At 26.0% G+C, this 13,240-nt stretch overlaps 1 protein-coding gene and 1 long non-coding RNA gene across 3 annotated transcripts in view; one reads left to right on the forward strand and one right to left on the reverse strand.

Moving 5' to 3' along the window:
* LOC132948036 (locomotion-related protein Hikaru genki) overlaps positions 1-13,240 on the reverse strand; it is a 140,198-nt gene that overhangs the window by 85,288 nt on the left and 41,670 nt on the right. The window contains exons 4-5 of the mRNA XM_061018295.1: positions 5,965-6,130; positions 2,274-2,447 (exon numbers count right to left, since the gene is read on the reverse strand). Coding sequence (XP_060874278.1) covers positions 2,274-2,447; positions 5,965-6,130 — 340 coding nt within the window. The remainder of the gene's footprint in view (positions 1-2,273; positions 2,448-5,964; positions 6,131-13,240) is intronic.
* LOC132948037 (uncharacterized) overlaps positions 1-13,240 on the forward strand; it is a 71,167-nt gene that overhangs the window by 39,796 nt on the left and 18,131 nt on the right. The window contains exons 6-7 of one of the 2 annotated variants that reach the window (XR_009664989.1): positions 1,316-1,486; positions 6,249-6,651. This is a non-coding gene — a long non-coding RNA (uncharacterized LOC132948037). Of the gene's footprint in view, positions 1-1,315; positions 1,487-6,248; positions 6,652-13,240 lie in introns of those variants that run through there. The other variant, XR_009664990.1, reaches the window with a different exon arrangement.

The following is a 13,240-nucleotide window of genomic DNA, read 5'->3' on the forward strand; positions in this document are numbered from 1 at the left end:
GTTCTTTTTTCAACCAATCATTTGTACAACCATTGGGTCTATTTTCTAGTGTTTCACTAGACATATGTTTTTTTTTATTTATTTTAGGTATGCATTTCAGTAATAAAATATTATACGTTTTCATTTATTTAAATATTTATAATTACCTACATAATGTGTTAAATTTCTAACATAAAATATAACAACTGTATTTTATTTTATTATTTTGTTTTTTCTATTACGTTTTCTTTGTAACCTACCTATGTATTTGATTGTATTGTACTGTATTGTATTGTACATATTATTGAACAATCAAGTTCTATAAATAATATTTACCCTCATAATTATGATAAAAATATTTTGCTACTGGGTAAAATATAAATTAATAAAATACAACTTTGATACCGAATAAATTATTGATACCCATATATTTTCTTGAAATATGTTCCAACGAATAATTATATAATTATAAAATTATAATGTATATGTATTGTTTGAAATACCAAGGACAAAATCGTCAGTAGAGATTATCGTAATCCTGTATTCAGAAACTTTTGAATCCGAAAATCCTTAGCAGGTTTCAGACCCTTATTAATTTTTGACCTTATAAATCTTTTCTACGAGAATTTCGGATGATACAAGATAGTTAAACCCAAAACACACTCGATAGAGCTTCGAAGAGGAGATTAGTGTTGTGGCATCAATTAAGATAGCAGAAAATTAGTCACTCTAATCTCTCAAAAGTCGTTGATCAATTTTCCAAAGCACAAAGCAAATCCCTAGAGCCTAGAATATATTGGTTAAGTATAAAATTGTAATTTTATTTATTTACTATTTAATTGGAAGAGACGTTGACATATTAAAGACAATTTCAATATGTACAGTTTTTAATTAAAAATAATCAATATCTTTAAGAAATTGATTTAATGTTTATAATATTATTGTAATTATTTAATTGTAATTATTTTGGCTGAATAAATAAATAAAAACTGTTTTAATTTGCCGAGCAAAATAAAATTATTTCTCATATTACCTATCAAAATAAATTAGTACATTTTATAAATGCAACTTGTAAATTATATTGGTATAGAAAATTAGAAGTGTCCAGCATCATTATATTAACCTGATGCGGATCTAAATCAAATAAAACGTCATCTGTGTGTTTTTATTATTTATAAGATGTAGGTATCAAAATATCAACGTTGTACATGCAAATTCAATAAGCGAACTGATTTCATATAAGCGCAAACCTAAATATTGATTAGATTTGATAAGAACTATGTAATATCGCATTAAAAGTTTAAGCATAAAATAATAAAATATTAATTTTTTTCAGATGTACTATACATAACAAAAATGACATGTGTCACGTCCGTCCGGTAGTATTATCAGTCTCATCCGTACACGTGAAGAAATTTATTTATGAGAGAGCTTCCGACAACTTTTTTACGTCGACCGTCCATACTTCACTGACTACTGGTCTATTTTCCGACTTTACTGGTTGTAGGTAGGTACTTGTGCATAAATCGGGTGACTTTTCTCTTCTTTTTAATTTAATTAATATTATTACCATTATTGGATTTAATTTGTGCTCGTTTACATAATATAATTAAAAACTATTATTATACGTATAAATGAAATATTGTTAAAAATCAAGTTGTAGGGCTTACAATAATTTTACTCAATGCAAAAAATACATAATAATATTATGCCTATTGAGCAATCCCTCATTCTTGCTGTTGAATTCTTACTTTGTCGCAAAGTAAAATATAACGATTAATAATTATTAATGATTGTGAAACTCTTAATCAACCCATAATGTATAGATATAAATGTTTGATGTTTTAATAATATAAGAACCGTGGCTTATGCAAGATGGAATACTAAAAAAGGTACCCATAGTTTTTCAGTTATAAAACATTATATATTGAAATTTCTGCTTTAAATTGTAATAATATTTTTGTTTCATTTTTTAATGACTTGTAAATTATATATTTTAATTTTTTAAAAGTAGTCAATAACGTTATTATATTACAAGTACTTGTGACATTTATAGGAAACATGCTAGGAATTCATTTGCCAGAATTATAGGTATTTGAGTACTTGTGAGTTGAGACAGACTGATTGATAGTAGGTATTTATGATATATTATAAGATTATAGAAATTTATGGGAACTTTTATAATAGTCTAAATTTGTATAATGAATGTACTTCACTGTACATGTTAAAAAAAGTTGAGATTTATTCAAATTCAAAATGTTTTTGACATAGCACGTAATCTATTAAAACCTTACCGGTAAGATAAGTTTCCGCCTCAGATGTCCATGTCCATTCCGGATCGCCATGTCGTCTCAAATAAAGACATTCTAAGTGTAATATTGATCCAGGGAAAACGACTAGTCCACCATTTTGATCTACAGCTGCTGATCCTGATGGAACCCGTACCAAAATTGTCGGAGGCGAGTTTTCTATGTAAACACAAATGAAAACATTATATTATTACCTATTATGACCTATTTTATAATCAATAGTATTAAACACCATTGGTTTCAGATGCTCGAGTATGTTCAGGTCACACATGTAGGTTAAAATGAATCACTTAACTCGAGTACTTAGGGTGTTTCTGACATTTTACGGAAGCGAAAAAAAAGATAACGAAAAATACGTTAAGTATCTGGGGACCGTTGTCAAAACCAGACAAACAAACAACTGGTACTGCTCTAATATTCGATTCCAAATTCTTGTTTATCTTTTAAAATCTATATTCCTCCAAACCAAATAGTTGTATTTGAACGCTGTTATTGAACGAATTATTGCTACAATAATTTATCCACATATTTGAATGATTGGTTGAAGTGGAAAAATAATAGTACCAAGTGGTATAATATTAATGGACAATTAACAATAGATATGTAATTTATATAAATTAATTAAAATTTTTAACTCCGTATTTATGAAAAATAAAACGTTGTCTAAAGTTTAAGATACCTACCTACCTTGTTTGGTTTATTGGAATTTACTCATTTTGGTGATGACCAAAATCATCATTAAACCAAAAAAATAAAATAAAATAAATGTAAAACTGCAGTGTAATTTAATTAATTACATTGATACTTGATAGACTTTTAAAATAAAAATGGACAGGTGGTAAGATGGTATACGACCTTTTCCGTCAATATCCTGTAATTTTTATACCTTTTGGATACACTAATTTATCTGATTGAACGTCGATAAAATTATTTATAATAGTATGACATGTCAACGGTGCTCCCTATCTGCACTCGTTGGCAAGATTTGCAATAAAATTTGTTAATAAACGTAGATTTAATTATTTCCTTAAAATTATAAAATATAACTTTCTCTCTCTCTTTATATAAATATGTAAAAAATTATTATATAGTAAATGCAAATTATATTTAGTTAAATATTTGTTTAATTTGAGAAATCAAATTTGATAATTAAATGAAATAAATTTTTCTGAACATAATATATACCTACGCCAGTTATCGAGCAACTTAAGTCTTAGTAAGCTTACTAGGTATAGGTAGTTTATTTATTATGATTAAAATAATTTGCCTTAAAGATGCCTATAGTTATTATACCTTTTATTATTATTATTTTTTTTTTTTACTATTATATATTAGTAATATAATATTACTATCTGCATGGGTAAAGCTGGTAAAGGTATGTTCTGCTCTCGTTAACATACCTATTGTTTTTTTTTACTTATATATATATTTACATATTATAACAAAAAGTCCTTAAAATTAATAGTTGTACACATAGTTATAATAGGTTATAAACTGTGAAAACAGTCTAACTGTCTAGGGTATCAAAGAAAAATGCGAATACTTATAACACAAAAGAAAACAACTCTTGTTTTCTTTGAATAAAAAAAGACCAGGGATTAGAAAGACTAATTACTACGAATATTATACAGACGAGAGGAATGGGATTTTGAACTGAGGGAATAAAAATATAACATTTATACAAATTAATTTGTTTTATGAAGACATATATATTATGTACTATATTAAAAAATATTTAAAAAAAATAGTCCAAACAAGTAAAAGTACCTAATATACATAAGCTGTAGAGTACTCATTTAGATAATTTACTTGCATAATGAATAATTCAGTACCTAACTCAATTTTTTAAACAATTTATTTATACCATGATCAAATATAATGTCTTGTTCTTGTGTACATTGTACATACAGTTGAAGGATTAAATGTTGTATATTTACTGTTTTTAGATATTTAAAAAAATTACGTTTTTTTTAAAATATATGAAATATAAATAGGTATATGAATTGATATTCAATATAATATTAGTTCTTTACCTTTATTTATTAATTTTAAGTCATAAATGTTTATTTATTATTGCCTATTAATAATTTTAATAAAACGTAATATTATAAATAATCAAACAAGACGATTTGTAAATGTATTCATTATATAACAAACAGTTGTATTATATTGAGAATTTTCGACATATTGCCACTACAAAGATGACTTGTTTCAACGGAAATTTAATTTAATTTCATTGTATTTTGGAATAATGAATAAAAGATAAAAAATACTATTTATTTTAAAACACTTTATACATTTTTGTATTAAAATACTCTTGGAATCATCTTTTCAAATGTAGGTATACAACATTGTTTGAATGTTTTAAATATTAGGTACGTACAAAAACATTGACATTAGTGGCTAACTTGAATCCAATATTAACACCCTTTGGTAATTATAATAATTATTACTAATATATTATTTATTATATAATATAAAACTGTTTTTCTTTAGTGCACAGTGAAATATAGATAACTACAGTTTCAGAGAATTTATAAGAAATCAGAAATGTACACTTTAAATTTGTAAATGCATAGATATAGAACCACAATTGAAAAAAAAATGATGTTATATTCTCTCCAATTTGTTATAAAATATATATTGCTTAAAATATTACGTGCTATATTTAAAATATATTCTTGCATAAAAACCTTAGTTGGGTAGGTACCGAAGCTCTGATTTATAAATTTAATTATTTATGAAATGAAGGAATTTTAAATTTTAATGTAAGCCTGTTGGATTTAATTTAGATGATGAAATTATAAAACATTTTACGTTTTAAAAATGTACTTTAAATGATTAAAATAAAGGGTTAAAAAGGATGACCTCATACGTGATAATTTTACTCACATTTATAAAACACAATGTGTGTTTTAGTTTTAATGCAGCTAGAAAGTTATATTTTAACGTAAAATGATTGATCATTTTAGACGTTACAACTTGTTTTTTTAAAATACAAAATAAAATGTATGAGAGAAAGTATAATTCAACTCCTCCCTAATTTATATCATAATTTATTCACCTAATACATTGTTAGTTATTATCACATAACTGCCAAAATGTTAAATAATTTCCTTTTCATTAAGTGTAATTTTTGCAAATATTTCATGTACAAAAATATATTGTTAAATGTAAATATAATTTCAATAAGTTTTTCATTCATAAATCAGTTGACAAATTAACGTAAATTATAAACGTAAATGTTAATTGACCTGATAGAATTGACCAGTAAGTTACCTACGTTGTATATACTATATAGTATATAGGACAGGTTGTAACATTTAAATTTTAAATTTTAGATAAGCTCCCAAAATTTTGATGCCCTTAATGTTGGATTACACTTTATTAGGAATTAAAAAAAATTATTTAATTTTTATGTTCAACTTTCTAGTATTTAAAATAACTGAAGGTATTTGTATCATAACAACAAGTTACTTGAAGTTTGTTTTTAAATGACAATTGTATCATATATATTATATATATTTGTAAATTGTAGCTTAAAGCAATACAACTAACGATACATTAATAGTATTTAATCAATTAAACTTTATTTAAATTAAAAATAACTTAATTTTAAAATATTTATGAAATAATCTAATAATGGTAACGATACTAGGTGTAAAAAGAACAATACCTGAATAATTAGTGAATAGAGTTGTTGGTTGACACTTCGGTATTGGACTCGACCAAATGCCATTGCTGCAATTTAATACTGGAGGTCCGCTAAGTTTGTATGTGCCAATAGGTTCTTGACACCGCGCTGCTATTGTGCTATTGTGTGGTATTGTCGTATTGAATTCCTAAAAAAAAAAATACAGGGAATATTTGTAAGAAATTTCCATTTTTTTACTACATTATAACAAATTAAGTGTTCTAAACTTGACGATCTAATTTGGACAAAATATTTTATTCTTACAGTTTTAGAGAACAAGGAGATACAAGATACAAGGACCATGTGGTTAAAATAATAAGTTCAGAAATAAATTGCATTTTGTGAGAATAAATCTCATCCTAGTGCAATTATTCGTTTGGGTTTATTTGTTTTTCCAGTATTTTTTACTTAACATAACGAATACACACACATAATATTATATGTACATTGTACGTAAGTATGTGTATATTATATAATAAATATAGACGTACTTTAATCATTCTCTATTTTTATCTTCCTTTATTTTATTTTTTATCGTTATGACGGTTTATGTTCGTCTCGTATTCGTTAGACGAGATATTCTACAAGCGTTTATTGCCAAGCACTAAACTATATGTATATATTTTAGGAAACAGCTATTTGAACGTTTTGGAACAATGTCCCAATCAATTTCCACCATATATCTTCTATACGATCGCAAAAAAAAAAAAACAGCACCTGATCGAGAGTGCCCATTATTTTTAATTTTGATTTTTACGATACAATAATACTATTTATTGGAAATATATAATCTATTATACAAACGCGTACAATGACATTATTTGTGTGCGAAATATAGGATTAAAAAAAATATAATCTCTGTCATATAACTAATAGCAGCTGCCTATATGCCTATATTGGGATTACAATAAATCAAATACGTGATAATTGTACGAGAACAAAAAAAGAGAACAATATTGCATTATGAGTTATCGTTCCTGGAGTAATCGCATTCCCTCATTACGGATTGTATACCTATATATTATACCTTATGTATGTAGCATGAACATATTACGTTAATGTGCGTGGATTTTCATAAAAACACGAAAGCATTACATTTATTGACACGTTGGTGGATTGGTTTACAATGACAATTTTCGATAATATCCACGGATGTTTTGTATTAAAATAAAATAAAACACGTTTAATTGTCCAGCCGATATACCAGTGCAAAAATATGATCCTTCTGTTTCCAATAATAGTTCTATTGAATCAAAATGTTCAGATTCTGATGTCTTCTATAATAATTCTTATTAAATTTAAAATTAATATTTGAACAATAATGAAAAATATAGTTTTGAAAGTAAGCATAATACTTACTGTTGCAAATCAAACTAGTAAGAACATTACTAAACACAGGTAATGTGTCATGTTATTAAAAATTAATGTATTATTTGAAGTAAATACCTAGAGCGTGATAAACGTTATAGCAAATTAAAATTTAAAAATATTAAATTTATTGAAATGAGATAAACAGATGCTTACATATAGGTACAGCACTTTGCAATACCACTTAATAATAATTTCTGTAGTTTATGTAAACAATTCGATGACATTTTCAAACCAATTTACACCATGTAACCAGGTAACCCACAATGGCCAACTGTGTAATACAATTTCTCATAATATTCGAACGAAGAGTTGTGTACCGAACAATAATAGCGAGGGCATTCGAGTCCATTCAAGCAAACCAGCCACTAGTGTATAATAACAAACGGACACTTCGCTACCATACAAATCCCTCTTCCTTCCACCAATGCTGAAGTGATTACGATAATAATCATAATAACTACAATAATAATAATAAATGGGACATCCCACAAACGGACTTTCCCGAAGCCACGGCCGTGGCTGCCTCAGGTTTTGCGTGTGTAAATACACGAATTATTATTATATGTAAATGTGATTTCGAAGCTGTAATTAACAAGTGACTGGAAGGGATTGCCTCGCGTGCCAACGGCCGCTCACCCTCAGACAAGTGTCCTGCACTCAGAATATGAATTGGGTGTGTTTTAACTCGTCAGTCTTCACGCGCCAATGGGTTTTATCAAATTTTCCCTTTTCATTATTTTGACATTTTTGCTCTAAAAAATACGTGATGCAGCGGGCTGGTGAATAAAATATTGAACACTAACTTAATTTAACAAATCATGCGTAACGGTTTTGATGAATAATTTTAAACAAACTTAAAGAAAAAAATTAAAAATTCTTCAAGATTGAAAATCTATCAGATTGTTATTTTTATTAAAATTATTTACCACTTGACCAGTTGAGTATAAAGCTTTATTTTAAAAGTGTGCAAAAAAATATTTGAAGTACAGATGTATAATATACATATTTTACAGTTAGATACATTGGACATTTATCCATTTCATAAGTCTTTTACTTTTTCGACCTTAAAGATAACATAGGTATGCTGTCCTAAGACGATGACTTAATTTTAGAAAATTATACAATTTAATATTAACTTATCATATTAAATAAATAGAGAGTATATTATTTAAAATAATAATTATCATAAATTGAACAATATTAATAGAAACAGTAAACAATTAATTGATTTGATACTTTGATATTATATTTCTAGCTTCAAATATGCATTATATATTTATATAGTATAATACTATAATTTGTGTATAGTATATACATAACCTACGCTTCATATCATATTAATTCTCTATTAATACATATCCAATTTAAATAATATATAAGATTCATAATACAACAAATAAAGCACATAATTGCACATAATTATAATATACTAAATTTCATCACACATAATATAACTAAATGTCATCATTATACAATATACATATTATTATTATACTGAAGCAGCTCAATTAATAAGTGATAAGTTTATTTTCCTGTACAGTAGATTACGACTAGGTCATTGTACTGAATATGTTAAATTTGAATTCAATAATATTATATCATTGTATACGAAAAACGATTCTGAGTGAAGACGGTCTATCTAATGTCTAATACCAGTCTATATTACTAAATATATTTTACGATATTATTGCTACAAAAGTAATTTATTTTTTTAAAAAAAAAAATACAGTAGGTTTAATTGTTGCCAATAACCAACATATTTAATTTAGATTCTATGTATAAAACATAATAATATACTTTAAAAGTGTCAATTACCCACGAATAATATTTTTTAATAACAAAATAACTTTTATTTTTATTCATCGTTAAATTTAATATCTAATTTCGTTCAAATTTTAATACCTATACTTGTAAAAAATATCGTGCCTACGGATCTTTAATATTTTTAAACTGCTATTATAACAACTTATAAGAAACTTTGTATACAATTTTCGAGCTTTTTGGCCCAAAAAAAGTTGTTTATTGACATTTATAAAAATAATATAAAAACCAATTTCAAATTTCAAATGTCTATAAATAACTCAAAAAAGTCAAAATATTTTAATCATTTTATTATTTTCAGAAAATTTCAAATATCTACGGTTATTCATATCTAAGGATAGCTTAGGATAAAAATATGTAATATTAATGTATTGAGGTAGGTATGTGATGTATAAATGAATAGAAAAATATTGTTACTTAGATTTATTGTACTTACCTATATTTATTATTTATGAATAATTATTTTTAGTTTAGTCTGTTTTGAACTCTACTCACCCCTCAGCCATAGAACAGCTTATTAGTGAGTTGGTCTACCTTGTTATATCGCATGCAATTTAAATTGTATCAAACATTTTGTTGTTGGTAAATAAATATTATTATTATTAGTAGGTATTATTTGTTATGAAGTTGCCCAAAAAAAACCAAAATCGATTTTGTCAAAAATACCGGGTTTTGCGTAAAAGTTCCAATCTTTCCTTGATTTTTTTTCCTGGTTATTTTAAAAAGTACTGAGAAGCTAGGACCTAAGGATATTCTATTTTGACCTCTCAAAGTATAAACTATATTCAATTTTGTCTGCTACTTTTTGTGTACACCGACACAATTGAAAGAAAAATCACATCGTTATAAAATTCAATACAATCATCACTCCGCTCAGAATCTTAAATAACGACTAATCTGCTACAGTTGTAAGTAATCATATTATACTCGTATTATACGTTAATATAATATTAACCCATTTTTTGGGTTTTCATATACTATAATATAAAGTATAATATTTGTAAAGGTGCAATGTGTATTATTCTTAATGATTTGAAAAATATTATTACATGAACTCAGATGTCTGCATTGTTGTTAGTAGGTATAGGTACTGAAATAGTTAAATCACACTTTATATGAAAGCCTGACCTATTAGGGGTTGAATTTTTGTAGGTACATAAAATATACCATGATAGAATGGCATGTAGATTGTAGGTACGACTTATTTTAACGGATCTTGTGGTATTCTCATTTTTTTCAAGCAAGGTTAGTATCATCATTATTTCGTATTTTTTTATAAGAAAAAAATAATACATGTAAACATAAAAATATATACCTGTACAAAATATTTTCGAACATACAATATACGAATAATAAATAGACGTCTCGGCTTTTTAAATATTATAATGCATTTTTGTAAACGAGTTTTTTGAGATAAGTTAGAATAACAATATGGTCATCCATATTAATAAAAAAAAACATTCTTAAAAAATTGGTAGGTAATACAATAAAAGTATTTCGTATTTTGTAAGTCATACTTATCTGCTGACTGCAATGACAAATATGTTTCTATATGAACCTATTGTACCTAATGAAAATACTTTAGAATATTAGTAATTTATTTGTTAAATTGTATGTTTAAAAACAGTGAAAAAGCTTAACATTTTCTATAATAAACTGTTTTCATTAAAAAACTAATTTTTTTTTCATTTTGCATACAGTCATTTTGCAATTTTTAAATTAGATACAGATACAGATCCATAATTTATGTTTTGAAAATATCATTATACTTTAATTTTGAGAAAATTAGTTAAATAAAAAAATATTTAGTGCAGATAATAAAAGTATACCACAACAAAACCGAGAAAGGCTGATTGATTTTTTCAGTATTATACATTAAATGTTATTAACTGTATAAATTAAATGAAGATATTTCACACCACAATGTGATATTATTTATTTGTAGATTAATTACAAATATTAGGGTTACCTGTAGGTATATGAAGAGATAAAGTAATAACATGGGAATGTTAAAATTCATTATTTCATTCGTAACCGATAAATTTACGACGAGAGAAAAGAACTAAAACAATCACAACTACACTGAAATTACTTGAAAGTTTCTGGGAAATACATTTTCAATCCTCTACGCCAAAGGCGCCAGAACCTGTACGTAAAAAAAAAACAATCACACTCTGTAAAAAACTCACGATCGCTGCAAAATTTACACGATTCAACCCAATTCAATAGGCACCGTGAAAATAAGAGAAAAAATGCATAATAGAGCACAATCAGACGATATAGAAAATGGATACCTACTCTGTGATGGTATAGTGTGGTAGTGGTATAGTGACATGATTCCATCCGATCTGAATAACTGTAATATGGGTTTTCCGGTAAATTATTAAATACTAGATGGGAATGAAAATTACAAAATATGCTGGATAAAAATCCAGAACATAATCTTACTTTGAGTAGATAATAGTATAGAACAGTTATTATAAGGTTGATTAAAAAAAAAAAAACAATCAACGTAATATTACATTTTGATAATGTCATTGTATTATAGATTCCATTGATTATACGCTACTTCACGATGTTGAAATTAAATGTCAACTTTCAAGATTAACTGATGGTAATATACCTATTGCGGTTTTTCAATTTTGTAGATCACAACAAATTGCTTTATTTAGGTTTACTCGTCATTCAACGAGTTACAGAACATTGTCGTAAGTACTTTAGGTTGACGCGGCACGTTGGCTGCAATCAGTCACAAAACTAACGAGACTGAGAGCAATTAACATCCGCAGCTACTAGTTCCCGGATGGGTGACCACCCGGGTCCATATAGTGGCAAAAACCTTGCCACATATACACGTATTGCTTACCTACCGTTTCAACCCTACCAACCCTACCAACCATAGTCCCAACAATAGCTAATGGCCATAGTTGCTGGGCTCAAGTTCAATAAAAAAAAAAAGCAGGTAAATGGATGTCACTCTACTGCACAGTAGGTTACAAGTGGGTCGCTGTATAATTGATAATGGTATTACATTTAAATTCAATGATATAATATCATTGGATACGAAAAACGATTCTGAGTGGGGACAATTTATCAGTGTGAATATTTTATATTATATTTATATTATTGTTATTACTTCCCAGACAGCAGTTTTTTGTTTAATAATATTATTATAACATTATAATACGAATAATATTAGTATAACGTTATTATAACATTATAATACGAATAATATTAGTATAACGTTATTATAACCCTATTATAATATTATCATTACAAAATGCTAACAGGGTTATTATTAATATGGTAGCCGGTAAGTTGAATTAATATTATAAAACTACATCAAAATAACTAAAATCGTTATTTTTGCTTTTTTGTGAAATTTCGTCCAAATTTGAACATAAAATAACTAAAAAAACTGTGTTCATATATTTTTTAGATTGTTTGGTTATATAGAATAATCTACATACGTCGAACTTTAAATTAAATTTTCAATCCTTAACTATACAATTTGAACATTTTATAAATTTTTAACTATGAAATAATTTTTAAATATTAAATTTTAAATTTAATACATTTTGTCAAAAATTGAACTTTGAAGGCTTAGTCAATAGAATGAAATATCTTCCTTAAAATGAACTTATCTTTTTAATTTCGTTGTTGAAATACCTACAGAAAAATCATAACAATAACAACTATATTATATACCTTATAATAATATGTAAGTATAGTAGTCAAATATCGTACACATACTATATACCCATTTATATAAAAATAAGTATACAAATTGGATGTTAAAAAAAATAACATGACCAAAAATGAATTAATTGATTGTTGTAAAATATTTGAATAAAAAAAATGTTAATCTTCTATGTCAAAGAAGCGCATAATATTTAAACAAAAATAATTATGCATACAAATAATTCAAACAAGAAAATATATATTAAAATAAGAATAAAGGAAATAATTGTTTGAATATTTAAAAATTTAATGAGTGCCGTGTTTTTTTTCTCTGTGAGCAGAATATTATTTAGCATGCAACAACAATGGTGTAATAGTAATAGAC

The sequence above is a fragment of the Metopolophium dirhodum genome, chromosome 7 (assembly GCF_019925205.1).
Source record: "Metopolophium dirhodum isolate CAU chromosome 7, ASM1992520v1, whole genome shotgun sequence".
NCBI classification, from domain to species: domain Eukaryota; kingdom Metazoa; phylum Arthropoda; class Insecta; order Hemiptera; family Aphididae; genus Metopolophium; species Metopolophium dirhodum.